The sequence below is a fragment of the Antechinus flavipes genome, chromosome 2, assembly GCF_016432865.1.
Source record: "Antechinus flavipes isolate AdamAnt ecotype Samford, QLD, Australia chromosome 2, AdamAnt_v2, whole genome shotgun sequence".
Lineage (NCBI taxonomy): Eukaryota > Metazoa > Chordata > Mammalia > Dasyuromorphia > Dasyuridae > Antechinus > Antechinus flavipes.
In genome coordinates, this window is record NC_067399.1 from 191,364,593 (window position 1) to 191,380,280 (window position 15,688).

Sequence of the window (15,688 nt, forward strand, 5' to 3'; positions counted from 1 at the left end):
CCCTCCCCTCTTCTGACTGTCCTTTCAGACTTTTAGCTCTGCTTCTGGTTCAACCTCCACAATTATTTTAAAAATGGAGAGCATTCTACAGAGAAAAAAAACATCAAAAACAACCAAACATCATAGCTGTAGCAATAAGGTTTCCTGTGAGAGAGAGAGAAGATAATATAAGCTTTTTGTTTTAGTTCATCCTTTCAGTTGTGTTCCTTTCTTTGTTATCTCATGGGCTATTGCATGCCAGGCTCTTATATCCTCTTCTGTTTTTCAAAAACTATCCAAGTCCATGTTCATTGCTTCAATGATACTATCTCACCCTCTATGCTCTCCTTTTCCTTCTATCTTTTCCAATATCAGAGCCCTTTCCTATGAATCATATTTTTTTTATTATGTAACCAAAGTATTTAACTGTCAGCTTCAGTATTTGACCTTCCAGTGAATAGTATGAATTAATTTTTAAATATATTGATTGATTTTATTTCTTTGATGTCCAAGGGACTCCCCAAAATCCTCTTCAGCAACACAATTCAAAAGCCTTCTTGTCCTTCAACTGTCACAGCCATACATTACTACAGGAAAAACTATAACTTGGACTACATGAACCTTTGGCAGGATGAGGTCTTTGCTTTTTAGCATGTTGTCCTTATTTGCCATCAACTTTCCTTCCAAAGAGCAATCATCTTCTAATTTCATAGCTGCTGTCACTGTCTGCAGTGATCTTCTTCTCCCTCTATTTTTTTTTCTTTTTCTTTTGCTGAGACAATTGGGATTAAGTGACTTGCCCAAGGGCACAAAACTAGGAAGTGTTAAGTGTCTGAGGTCAGATTTGAACTCAGGTCCTCGAGTTCAGAGCTAGTATTCTATCCACTGTGCTACCTAGCTGCCCCTCTGCTTCTATTTTCTTGGAAGTTATGGGACCAGTTCTTGAGATCTTGGTTTTCTTTTTTTTTTGTTTCCTTTTTCTATGTTAAGTTTCAAGTCACCTTTTACATTCTCCTCTTTCACCTTCATCATGTACTAGGCAAGTTAATCTTCTACAATTGATTCTTTCATGCTCTCCCAATAGATATTTATGGGATATCAAAGGCTAATATCCAGCCACCCGGGATTCTAAGAGTTATTGTGAAACAGTGATATTCAGATCATTCTTCTACAAGAATGGCAGTTCCTCTTACTCCTTAGATTTCTGATTTTGTTCCTAGCCCAGTGCTCAAAGCCATGGCAAGGGAATCAACTCTTGTGGAGATAAGATCAAGAAAGTACTTACAGAACTACTGCAATCTTTGACTCCTTAGTAATCATATCTACTAAAGACTCACAGTCTGTGGCATTGCCAAATGGTTGCAATCAGAAACTGAATGAAAGAGTAGTTATTCCCATATGTTTGCTATTCTGGCTTGAATTTAAAACTTCTGTTGGGATAGTAGGTCTTTGAGTGCAGGAACTGCCTTAGTGCTAGAGATTACTTAATATTCATTCATCAATTTATTCATTCACCAACATCTCAGGGAGTAGAGTAGAGTAGGGCCTAAATTCAGAAGGTATTAAATATATAAATATTCCACCACAAAGTGGTGGAATGAAAATTGGATTTGAAATCAGAAGACATGGGTTTGAATCTCATCCCTTTCATTACCAGTTATGTGATCCTAAGCATTTTTTTTTGTTTAATTTAAGGCTATTGGACTGCTTTAACAATAAATTCTTTTTTAGCTTTTAATTTTATGATTCATGGTACCCAAATAATTCACAGGAGATAATTAATATAATAAAAAATTGACATCAATTTTCCTTTTGTTATAGAATAATATTTTTATGTGAAGAATTAATACTATGTTTTTGGCCATATTTTACTCTTTGTTTTCTCAAAGTATAGGTTAGCAATAATTTTCTCTCCTCTGGTTTTCAGGATCTCCAGGACCATCCAGTGATCACAGCAGTGGGGCTTCTTCACCTCTCTTTGATAGTGGTTTACATTTAAATGGAAACTCCAACAACACAGTAAGCTGTTTATTACTATGAGCTTTATTTTAACTAATTCCTTCAACAAAATATGCATTAAGTGTCTGATGCTATAGCATCAAAATACTATGCCTTCTTCTGGGAAGATACAAAGATGAAGGAGGTTGAAGAATACTGAGGTATATAGGACAGAGAAGCAAATAACAATAGTAAGAAAAATAGCATGTTAAAAGTATCACAAAAATAAATCTGAGACTAGAAAGGAAAGCTCACTTCTAACTGAGAGATAAGATGTCATGGACATCTCATCTATAAAAAGAAGAAAATTAGCTACATCAGAGGTATCAAATTCAAAAGACTAATCCATAGCTAAGGATTCCCACAGGCCACACATTAACAGTTTAAAATGTGATGTTTTTGTATCTCTATTTATTTTGCTAAATATTTCCCAATTTCATTTTAATCCAGTTCAAGGAGCACTTAGGAGTTTTGCAGCCTATGTATTTGATACATTTGAACTAGATGGCCTTTAAGTTTGCTTGAAGTTCTATATCTATCATTCTTGAACTGAACATTTATGAATAAGTAAAATTTCAATAGGTAGACTGGGCAGAAAAGGGATTGTGGGTAGAAAATGGCATTCTAGTTTTAGGGAAGAACTTGAGCAAATACATAGAAAAGGTAATACATGAAAACAATATTTTAACAGTAAAAGAATCAAGAAGTAGTTCATGAGAACACCTACATTTTTAATAGCAAAAATTCAACAACTAGTCCAGAGATTGGCAAACTACAGCCTCTGAGCAAAATCTCACCAGTGAATTGTTTTTGTACAGCTTGAAAGTATGGAAACAATATACAAGCAATATTTGGCTGTAGTTTGCAGAGAACTGATCTAGTTTCCTTACCTGTATAATATATTGGGCTAAACTAGTCTCAACAGACACAACTTGATATAATATTGATTTAAGAAGCAATCCTCTTGGTATATGGTTTCATCTTTGTTAATATACCATGCCACTGCATTTTGAAGCCTGGTTGATAAATCAATGATATTACCCTAAGTTCAACTAACTTAGATCTAAGTAGGCATTCAAAATTCATCTGGAATGTGTTAAATGATCAAATTTGGTTCTAAGTTCAGTGAAACTCACTGGTCAAAGAATTTCAAGAGATTCTTTAACAGATGGTTTAAAACACCTTTTCAGATATGAATATGAAATAATTAATGTAATTTTCATTTCTCCCAAGATAGATAGAAGAAGAAGAAAGTTGTTAAGTAGGCAAAATTTGTATTACTATCTATCTATGTTACTTTTCAAGATTTCTTATCCCTTCTACTACCTAACCCATGTATAAATCCCAAAAGGGCATCTTGTTTACTATGAGTTCTGCATCTCAAGAACATGAGAAATGTTTTGAATCATGATTCCTTCTCCAAAAAACAATTATACAGACATCATCTATTTAATCTACATTTGAAGACCTTAAAGTAAAGAATAATGTTTCACGATTGTATTTGCTAGAATATTGGAGGTTTCTTGAACATAGAAGCTTAAAATCCTACAGTTATGACAGACCCTACAAATGATTTAGTACAATCCCCTTATTTTACAGAAGAAGCCCTAAAAGGGTAATGAGTCCAAAAATTAATTAGTAATAGTAATAATAAAAATAATAAATCGACAATGAGTGTCATTAAATTATTTATTTTTGAATACTGTTTTAGCATTTTCAAAAGTTTTTTATTCTTTGTGTTATGTAAATATTAGCTAATATTAGCAGTAGCAATAGTGGTAGTAATAGCTGTTAATGCTCAGTGGGTTTTCAATTTTGTCATAACCTTCTAGGGTTTTCTAGCAAAGTGATTTGCCATTCCTTTCTCCAGCTCATTTTAGAGATGAGGACATTGAGGCAAACAGAGTGAACTGACTTGTCCAGGATCACACAGTTAAGGTCTGAGGTCATATTTAAACTCAGCAAGATGAGTCTTTGTAGCTATAGACTTAATACTCTATCCATTGTGCAGCAGCAGGTGCAATAGCATTATTTTTAATAAGTTTTCATCTGATCAACAATAATATCATAAGCTTTAGTTTCTGAAGTAAAATTAGAGATTATTTAATTTAACAATAGATTTACCCTATACATGAGAAAATTGAGTCACAGAAAGGGTAAATATCTTGACCATGATCACACTGAGAAAAAAAAAAAAAAAAAAAAAAAAAAACAAGAGCACTGAAATATGAATGTACATTTTTTTGACATTTATGCCAAAAGTTTATTATGAGAGGCATATAAACTTGTAATTTTAAACATATATAATGTTATTTATTAACATCTATAAACACGTGTCAACTAAGTGACCAAGCACCAATTAACATATTAAATTAAACAATCAGAGCCAGTCTTCAGCCTTCAACTTGTCATCATATCTATCCCATGTAACCATTTTACTTATTACTGTTATTTAGAGGAGAAAGGTAAATAAAGAGGAAAATTCAGAAGCATAACTACTGTTTTCTAGTTTTGTGACCAGCAAAACAATGAACTTCCCTTAGGACTTTAAAATGAGAGGGTTGGAGTAGTTAATGTTTAAAAGTCCTTTTTACTTTCCCTAAGATGAAAAGTAATAAATAGGCAAACAGCTGTCTGGATGCTTCTCTTCAGGCATCCTTCCAGAGATTCCTTCTAGATTGTAAATTCCATGATAAATGAGACAACTAACCTAAATTCTAGCTATTCACAAGCACACCTAGAACAGTATTCTGATAAAACTGACTCAGGCACAGGTTGTTTGGTATCTCTAATGACTCTTTCAAGTAACAGCACTTAGATAATATTAAGATTATCACTAAATCTAGCTGTTTAGTTCACCATGGAATAGATATTCATCATATAAAATATGAATTTCAGAGAGAAAAGCAGGATAAATATGCATACTAAAAAAGATATAAAACAAAGACTCACTACTCATCTTTTTTTTTTCTCTTTTAAATATTTGCCTCCTTAATGTCCCCCCAAATACATGCCCCCACATATCTCTAATAGTAATCAAAATTATATAAGTTTGTTTGAGCTAAAGAGAGATTTACATTCCTGAACTGCCTTTTTTTCTAAAGAAGGTTTAAAGTGTTGTAATTCATTCCTTTCCCCTATTTCCCCAAAATAACAGGACTTGATGAGTCATTGTCTTTGATCAAATGGATGAACTTATAGAATTAACCTGATTTCTGGATTAGAAAATGAATCACATTCCTATTTTGCAGCTGCCTTCTCTTTGTTAAACTGTCCAGTCATGAACACATTCAAAACTGCCAAAAATGAAGCATCAATTTCAGTTTCATAGGATTTAATCCATGGTATGCTTGTATCATTTTCATAGCTCTATATAAATACAAATTTCAGTTTTCATGAATTTTGTGAATCAACTCCATTTGGAGTTTCTGCTGTCAAAAGATATTTTACCACAATTTGAAACTACAGACTGGCTTTTAAAAAAGGTTACTTTTAGAGTACATTAGACCTCTTCACCTTGGTCTTGTTTTAGTAGGCCATATTTATGTCTAAAATACTTGAGTCGGTGAATAACTGTAGATTGTGAGGGCCATCAACCCTCCATGGACGGTATTGATAGTTAGATACATAGATAGACAGACAGATAGATAGATGTAACCTCCCCCTCAGAGGTTACTGATTGTCAGTCTTGCCTAATCCCAGGCCTTCAGAGATCTCTAGCTGCTGCCTCATTGGGCAGTGGTTCTTATGTTCAACAGAGTGCTCAGAAACAGCAGCTCATGAGCACAAGTTTTTATTCCACATAATAACATCCTGCACTACTCCTGCACACTCCTGCACTCTTCTGTACTCCTACTGCATTCCTACTGCACTCCACCTACTTCCTGAACCCTACTACTTATATAGGATCTATGAGGTCACACACACTGGCAATAAGAGAAGGAGATGTCTCCTGTTGATGATATGTTCTCAGTGTGGCCCTTCCACTCACAAGGCAGTCCCTACTAGATGCAGAGATCACATCTGGGTGCCTCAGACATCAAAGCTCCTTTACTTACTCATTATACTATGTGAGGTTCCTCTCCAGACCCTTACAGATAGATAGATAATGTTTTCCCTAGTGATTGTGATTAAGGATTGAGCTCACATATTATTAAGTTCAGAGTAGATGGAATAATAGTAATCCATTTTATTTATTCATTCATTCATTTATGTATTTATTTTATTACAATATTATTTTATTTTGAAAATAAAGATATAGTTTTCATCATTAAGTTTTGTAAGTTTATGAGTTCCAAATTTTTTCTACTTCCTTTATTTTGCCCCTCCTCAAGACAATAAGCAATTTGATATAATTTATACATGTACAATTATTTTAAGCATATTTCCATATTAGGCATCTTATGAAATAAAAATCAGAACAAAAGGGAAAAATTATAAGAAAAATCAAACCAAAAAAAAAAAAAAAGGGTGAAAATAGTATGCTTCAATCCATATTCACTCTCCATAGTTCTCTCTCTGTATAAAGATGATGATTTCTATCCCTGATCTATTGGAATTGTCTTGGATCACTGTATTGCTGAGAAGAGCTAAGTCCATCATAACTAATCATCATCTTGCTATTAGTGTTTACAATGCTCTCTAGTTCTGCTCACTTTCACTCAGTATCAGTTCGTGTAAGTCTTCCCATGTTTTTATGAAGTCAACCTGTTTGTTTTTTTATAGAACAATGATATTCTATTGCATCCATATACTGAAACTTATTCAGTCATGCTCTAATTGATGGGCATCCACTCAATTTTCAATTCCATTCTAACATAGAAAGAACTGCTACAAACATTTTTGCACATGTAGGTACTTTGCTTTATCTCTTTGGGATATCTTTGGGATACAGACCCAGTAGTGATACTGCTGGATCAAAGGAGGTGTAGTTTTACTGATCCATAATGTCTGAATCAGTTCACAACTCCACCACCACCAACAACAACAATGCTTCAATCTTCCAATTCTTCCCAATCCCCTCCAACATTTATCACTGCCTTTTCCTATTATTTTTGCCAATCTGATAGTTGTGAAGTGGTACCTCAGCATTGTTTTAATTTGCATTTCTCTAATCAATAGTGATTTAGATCATTTTTATATGATTGTAGATGGCTTTAATTTCTTTATCTGAAAATTGTCTCTTTCTATCCTTAATTGGGGAATGGTTTGTATTATTGTAAATTTGAAATGAGGCCTTTACCTTTACTGAATGTAAAAATTGTTTTTCAACATTCTGCTTCCCTTCCCATCTTGGCTACATTGATTTTGTTTGTGCAAAAACTTTTTAATTTAAGGCAACCAATTTTTTTGGAACCCATTTAAGTAGATGTGGCAGAGGGCTGCTAAAAATATTTCTTCATTGGGTTTTTATAAATTATGTTGAAATTTCTAGAAAAGTGTAACCTTAATTGATCTCTAAACTCCTGAACCACCAGGGATTTTAATAAAAGAGAATACAGATCAAGTTTTTTGTATATGTGTGGTGTTCTTATTCTTTAAAATATATTCTCTCTGGGGGAGGGCAGGTTTCTTAGGGAGGTTTTCTGGAGGCAGCCTTAGTTTCAGTTGAAAGTAATAATCACCCAAAATGCAGCCAGCTGGTAAAAATGCAAATGTTTATTTTCTCCTTCCAAAATAGCCCGGTTAGTTGAGGCCTATCTCTCTGCTTGGTTCTAAGAGCTCTTGCAGATTGTCCTTTGTGGGCTTCCTCACAGAGTGCTCCTCTCCAACCCCAGTCAATGTTCTGAAGTAACTCTCTTCCGAGAGAGGGTTTCTGGCTGAACTCACTTGACACTCCCCTCTCAATCTAATTCAGCTGAACTCCCAACTGAGTCCACTTCTTATATATCATCTCCCAAAGGTTGACTCCTCCTTCTGGAGGCACACCTAAAGGAGGTGTGAATTCACAAAATTACAAAGTTTTCTTTGTGAATCTCCCATACTAGTGAACTCCAATGAGTAATAGTGTAAACACAAGCATTGTATCAATTAGTTCTACTTAGTACCTTGTTTCAGGTTTTGGCCCAAAACATCTCCTTGTAAAATCAGATCAGTGATACTGAACCATGCTAAATTAGATAATTATTGTTTTTAATCAACTCTAATGACTTAACAGTTTGTAAAGATTCCAACATATATGCTTAACTTTATAATAATTACATATTACAAACCACCATAATTTTAATGATTAGGAAGTAAAAAGCATTGGTAATAATTGTGTATTAGTCCTTTCTGGAATTGCTTGAATATTCTATGTACTTTTCTACACAATGCTTTTTTATTCTATTCTATGCAACTGAACTAAGATTTTTAAATTAACTATTGTTTGCAAACCACCTGGCTTGCTTCTAAGAATACAAATACATACACACACATAACCTCCCACTCCAAGGCTACTGTTTGCCAGGACCATCCAAACCAATCTTCCCTGTATAGACATGGAGATGAGCCCAATGTTAAAGGTCCAAATAGCTTTTCTTTACTGGTAATCTCAGCAGGAGTTAGCAGGAAGCAAGAGCAAGTGTCTGCATGTCTCTGTGTCTCTCTGCTTCCCTAAATTGCTCTGTATCTCTGCCTCTCTCTACTTCTCTCTGCATCCTTCTCTTTTCACCTATGTCAAAGCTATATTTACTCTCCTCTGGGATTACCCTGTGCCTAGTCTACTCAGCACTGTGTAAGTAGATCCATGGAAGGGAGACACCTGGAGTTAGTGCTGCATCCTAAGAAAAGATCTAGCAAGAGGACACACCCCTCACCATCTCAAGGTAACATCTGTAAGACACAACCTCCTGCCTCAAAGGCCAAGTTCCTTTTTACCACCTGGGTCCACCCCACCAGCTGACATGGCATGCATGGCAGTTCTCAGAAGGAAAGTCTCTAACACACACACACACACACACACACACACACACACACACACACACACATCTATCACAGGCTCTGCTCTCAAGGAGGTTGCAGTATAATGCAGGGGAAGAGCAAGTACAAATATCACTATGTTATAAAGGAAACAATGAGATAAGTAGAAAGGAGAGGTGGAGGCAAAGTACTACTAGAAAATTAAGAGAACGTAAGGAGGTCACTTTTACCTGGTAAATTCATGACAACTGAATAAAAACTTGAAGGAAGAGTAGAATTGGAATAGTTGGCTATCTTAGTCCACAAGCATTTGAGTGCTTACTATGGTGCTAAGCTGATGAATTGGTAATGCAAATATTAATGACAGAAAAACCCTATCCTCAAACAGTGTTTATGCTAATAGAAAAGACAATTATAATATTAATAATAATGATGATAAAATTGCTACTATATACACTATAAGAATCTACTATATGCCAGGCACTATGATAAGTGTCTTACCAGTATTATATCATTTGATCTTCACAAGCACTAAGAAAACTGAGGAAAATAGAGGTTAATTGCCTTGTTCAGGATCACTTAGCTAGTGTCTTATGCTAAATTTGAACTCAGTCTTCTTGACTCCATGCTCAGTGGTACAGAGCTCTGTAGTCCAGTGGAGAAAGAGGACAAGTCTGGGCAACCTCCTTAAATAGAAGTTCCAGGAGGAACCCTCTACTTTCCAGTCATAAAGAGAGGCTAAGGACAGAAGGTATTTCCAGCATTTGAGTTCTAGGACTCCAGGACTGATGTAATCTTCCAAGATGAAGAGGTGTTTGGGCATCATAGAGAGAGCAAGAGATTGAATCCTGGTGAGAAATGAAACTTTTGTGAAGTTCCATTCCATTTGTAAATTGTGATATGGAAAAGTACAAATAACAGAAACAATGACACAGGAAGAGATAAACTATTTTTACTAGGATCTGGAGTATACAAAATATAGTATATATGTAGGAAATAAAACTAGACAGGTAAGTTTGATTCAAATTGTGAAGAACATTGAATGCCAGAAAAACTTTAGTTAGTAGGCAGTACAAGACAAGTGAAGTTTTTGTGCAGATATAAACTGTATAATTATATACTTTCTTGGGAAATGTTTTGAAGGATGGTTTATACAGGTCGCATTGTTGATAAGAAGACCAGTTAGAAGAATCTAATAATCCAACTATGACAACAAAGCAAGGGACTAATTTACCTATGTCTGCTATAGGAATATGAAGATAGGGCAAATTGTGGAAGAAATGGTAAAAGTAAATATGTTAGGATAGAAGAACATATTGATGGATAGGATAGTAGAGAGGTCAAATTCAAAAAGATGATTTAAAACACATGAACCTAAGAGAATAGGAGGATGATTTTTCATCTTATCAACAGAAACATTGCTAAATGGAAAGGATTTTGGGAATATGGTCAGGAAAAATCTGATAATTCTACTTCTGTCTTTACTTGTTACCTATAGACACTACTTCAAAGATTATAAAATCAAATTAGCTAATGTAGTGTCCTAGAAATGCCAGGAAATGATAACAGAAATAGGGGATTTAGAGGAAAAAAAAGATATGTTTAGTTTTGGGCATGTGAATTATTTAATGAAGGAATATGTTAGATGAAGCATTTAAAAATACAAGTGTGGAGTTTGGGGGAAAAGTATGGATAGATGATTGAAGTCTTAGAAGTAAGAATGTGAAAAGAAAAAAAAAAGAATGCTAATATAGTATCTTGGAGAATATCCATCTTTAAGGATTAAAAGAAAATGAGAAGCACTAAAGAAAAAGTAGTCTGAGAAATAAGAGGAAAACATTAATAGGGCAAAGCTAGGGGCTGATAAATAGTAACAAGAATCTGAACTGAGTGATATAGATAGATGAAATAATTATAGGAGAAAGCAATTGGTGTAATAGTGGCAGAAGGAGGATCTTGAAATGATAAATAAGCAACTTTTAAAAATTCTGAGCTAAAATGCTATTGTAGGGTATATTCTAAACTGTGAAGGGATAATGAATATAAAATTGAAAGGCAAAATGAAATTGCAATTATTTGAAAACAAGATGAAATATGCTTTAAGATGAAGTTTGAAACAATGAATAATACATGAAATTATGTAAAATTATCTGGAAACATAAATTTATGCCTAATTCTACCCTAGTCAATCATTCCTATTATTGTCACGGGGACTCAGTTTCTAAAATTGTGGATCATGACCCTTATGGGTTCTTATAACTGACTGTTGGTCATGAAATTATGGTTTATTATCAGTAAATGCTTGATTTGTAAAACTATTTTATATACTTATATGCCTGGAGTCATGTGAATTTTTCAGGTGGAAAAAGTTTAAGAAAACCTGGTCAAGAGCATTAGCAATCTCCCATGATCAAAATCTAGGTGGCATCTTTGATTCTTCATTGTCTCAGCCCCCACATCTCTCTATAAGCAATGCCTGTTAATTTTTTCCTTTGTATCATCTCTTGCATATGTTCTATTCTGTCCTCTCATGCTGCCACTGTTCTCATGCAGACTCTTATCATCTCCTGCATATTCCAAGAATCTGATTGTTGGAATCCTTACTAACTGCTAAGTAATTAGAGTTGATCTAATCTTACAAGAAGATGTTTTGGGCAGAACCTGAAACAAGGTACTAAGTAGAACTACCCATAATCCCTCTCTCTGGAAGGAGCATAAATAGGCCAATGGGCCAGTCGGAGAGTTCTTGGGAGAGGAAGACGCTACAAGTCGAGATTTCAGCGGAATGACATGAAGAGTTGGAGCTGGCTGGAGGCTGAAGAAAGCAGAGGCAGAGGCTGAAGGACCAGACCTTTGGATTTGGTGACATTCGGAGAGAGCTCTTGGAACCAAGCAGAGAGATAGGCCTCTAAGCTAACCGGGATATATTGGGATAATAAAAGATCTGAACTTTCATCACCTGGCTGCGTTTTGAGAAGAAAAAGATCACAACATTTTGGCGCCCAACGTGGGGCAAACAGACCCCCTCAGTGGATTTCAGTGGAAAAGCTCCGATCCTGATTCAAGTGGAAAAGCCTCTGATCCTGATCCAGTGGAAAAGACTCATCAACCCAGAAATTAGGGTGAGTGCAAAAAAGAAATTTTGTTAGAAGAGTTAAAGTAGAATTTCAGCTAAGATGGGACAGATATTTAGAAAACAGCCTGTTTCTGTTCAAGGAAAATGTTTAGAGAGCATTGTCAAAGTTATGGAAAGCCAAGGTTTAATTATAAGTTTACAGCAAATCACTGAACTTTTACAAATTGTAAAGGATATATGTCCTTGTTTCTCTCTTGATAAGGAATTAGATCTAAATGAATGGAAATTGGTTGGAGAGGATCTTTGTCAATTCTATGATAAAAATGGGCCTAACTCAATAATTAATACATATAATGTAATACAATTGGCTATAAGAAGTTATTTAAGTGATAGAATGATGAAAAGGAAAGTACAGGAGGAAGAATTGCCAACTTTACTAGGTGAAAAGGAGGACGAATCAGATGAGAATGGAGTTAATTACAATTCTGAGTATGATACTTCACAGCAGGAGGAATTAGGTGATTCCACATCTCATGACCCTCCCCCCGCGATTAACCCTTCATGGGTGGAACAAGGGGGAGGGAGAGAGACAGAAACACAGTCAGCTTCTCCTGTAAAGCAGAATTTGACAAGATTAGAAAAAGCATTAATTAAAGCAAAAAATGAAGGAGAAGATATATCTGATTTTATAAATGCATATCCTGTGATTGAAGAGCTCAACTCCTCAGGTCAAAAAGGGAGAAGATACACTCCTTTTAATTTGGAAAAAATTAAAGATTTGAAAAAGGGTTGCACTCTTTATGGGGCTACATCATCTTATGTGAAGATGTTACTGGATAATTTGTCTTATGAAATCCTAACCCCGAATGACTGGAAATCCATAACAAAAACTTGTCTAGAACCGGGACAAAATTTATTGTGGCTTTCAGAGTTTCATGAATTATGTAGGATTCAAGCCCAACGCAATAGGCAAACAGGAGCTATTGTACAAGTTGCTTTTGACCAACTAACTGGAGAAGGTCAGTATGCAGAGAGTTCAGAACAGATTTATTATCCCATAACAGTGTATGAGCAAATTTCTAAGGCTGCAATAAAAGCTTGGAATTCTCTCCCTGGACAGAAAGATGGAAATAATGCTTTCACAAAAATAGAGCAAGGTCCCAATGAACCTTTTGCAGATTTTGTGGGACATTTACAAACAGCTGTAATAAGAACCATTGGAGACAATGCAGCAACAAAAATAATGACTAAACATTTGGCTAAGGAAAATGCCAATGAGGTTTGCAAAAGAATTATATGGGGGCTAGACAAAGATGCTCCTTTAGAAGAAATCATAAGACGCTGTGCCACAGTGGGCACAAATGCTTATTATGCCCAGACTATGATGAACATGGAAAGACAAGGTCCTTTTTGGCAGAGAAATTCTAGAGAAACTCGTCGATGTTTTCACTGCGGAAAAGTTGGACATTTGAGAGCTTATTGTAGATATGGAGATAGAGTGAGAAGACAGGGTGAGAGAAAACCCAAAACCCCATGTCCAAAATGTAACCGAGGCTTTCACTGGGCCTCTAAATGTATATTGACCCAGAGGAAGGAGAGGCAAGGCCCAGCTCCAAAGTATCAATCAAAGGACAGGTGGGGCATGATAGCAGCTGAGGTTACACCCAGAGAGACTTTAGAAATTCAGGATTCTGATGTCATCAACCAACAGAAAAGCAATCAGGATTACAGTTGGGGAGAATACAGGCCTTTTAAGACAACAAGACAATATCCAATGCAAACAACTCCAATGTAATTACCAGATGATGAGAAGAAATCCCAAATTTGGTAAATAGAAGGGAATTAGGTTAATTGCTTGGGGAAAAGGATCTGCTTATATTTCCACAGGTGGAAAAGGCTAACAATGAGACTGTCAAAAGAACTTTAAAATCTTCAGCTTTCAGTTCCTGAAAAACCAGCAAGAATCACTGGATTCCCTGAGATGAAAAATTGTTGATGAGACTTTTTGCAGTACTTCAGAGCTTACAGGAATTATTAGATTCCTGGCGCATGAACTAATGGACAATGGATTCCTTATGGACTATTTCTAGGACTTATGGACATTTGTAAATTTTCAGGTCGATTTATGTTGTTACATTACTACTAGCCTGTGTTATATTACTATGTGCTTATGTATTTTAAGTAATTGCAAGAATCATTGGATTTCTTGAGATGAAAGATTGTTGATGAGACTTTTTGCAGTAGTTAAATTTTCATGTTGATTCATGTTATTTGTTACATTACTACTAGCCTGTGTTATATTGCTATGTACTTATGTAAATTATGTATAATGCCTCCCATATTGATGGATTTATGTATACCATGTATATCTGTTACAAAGTTCTGGCCCATATTGATGGATTTATGTGTACCCCCTCAGAAACCCCCTATGTTTTAAAACAAAAGAAAGGGGGAGATGTTGGAATCCTTACTAACTGCTAAGTAATTAGAGTTGATCTAATCTTACAAGAAGATGTTTTGGGCAGAACCTGAAACAAGGTACTAAGTAGAACTACCCATAATCCCTCTCTCTGGAAGGAGCATAAATAGGCCAATGGGCCAGTCGGAGAGTTCTTGGGAGAGGAAGACGCTACAAGTCGAGATTTCAGCGGAATGACATGAAGAGTTGGAGCTGGCTGGAGGCTGAAGAAAGCAGAGGCAGAGGCTGAAGGACCAGACCTTTGGATTTGGTGACATTCGGAGAGAGCTCTTGGAACCAAGCAGAGAGATAGGCCTCTAAGCTAACCGGGATATATTGGGATAATAAAAGATCTGAACTTTCATCACCTGGCTGCGTTTTGAGAAGAAAAAGATCACAACATCTGATGATTTGTTTTCCAGACACAGGTTTTTTGCCATTTCCCTACATCCTTCACTCAACAGTACAAGTCTAACCATGTCACTTCACATTACCATTCAACAAATTCCACTTGCACCCTGGAGCTTTCAGAATTAAATATAAAATCATGTTTTGCAATAAAGTACATCATAACATTCTTTCCCAGAACTTTTCATTCTTCTTCTACTTATGCCTCACCATGTATTTCATGATCTAGTGACACAGTCCTTTTTTTTTTTTTCTGTTCTCCAAACTTGGCACTCCATCTTCCAACTCCTGGCATGTTTACTGGCTATCCCTTATGCACAGAATATTTTCACTCCTTACTTCTTTCATTTGACTTTTCTACTTCCTTTACATTTCAGCTAAAATCTCACTTTTTATAGGCAGCCTCTTACAATCTCCCTAATATTACTGCTTTCCCTTTGTAGATTATTCTCAATTTGTTCTGTATTTAGCTTTTTTGTATGTAGTTGTTTTCCTGTTATTCACCTTTTAAACCATGAGCTCCATGAGAGCAAGTATTGCCTATTATCCTTTATTTGTATCCCTAGTGCTTATCCCAATCTTGGCATTTAACAGGTCCCTATTAAATGTGTACTAACTGACTGATTGTAATTGACATTGTTTGTGAACTTTACAATATCAATATCATCACTAATTTGTGATGGACATGTATTTAAAATCATCCGGAGTCAGGAATTCAGATTAAGGGAAAAATCTTCAATCTTTATTCTTTTTGAGGTGAAGGGGGATTGTGATAGCAATATGGGCAGCTGTGACAAGAAGCCAGCCAGCAGAGGTGAAGGGAGATTGTAGGTGAAGGGAGATAGGAGGTGAAGAGGGGTCAGGATAGC

General features: G+C 35.5%; 1 protein-coding gene across 2 annotated transcripts in view; it reads left to right on the forward strand.

Moving 5' to 3' along the window:
• The window catches only part of SNTG2 (syntrophin gamma 2), a 640,226-nt gene that overhangs the window by 314,784 nt on the left and 309,754 nt on the right, over nucleotides 1-15,688 (forward strand). For both annotated transcript variants that reach the window (XM_051976027.1, XM_051976028.1), the window contains one exon: nucleotides 1,907-1,998. In XM_051976027.1, coding sequence (XP_051831987.1) covers nucleotides 1,907-1,998 — 92 coding nt within the window. The remainder of the gene's footprint in view (nucleotides 1-1,906; nucleotides 1,999-15,688) is intronic.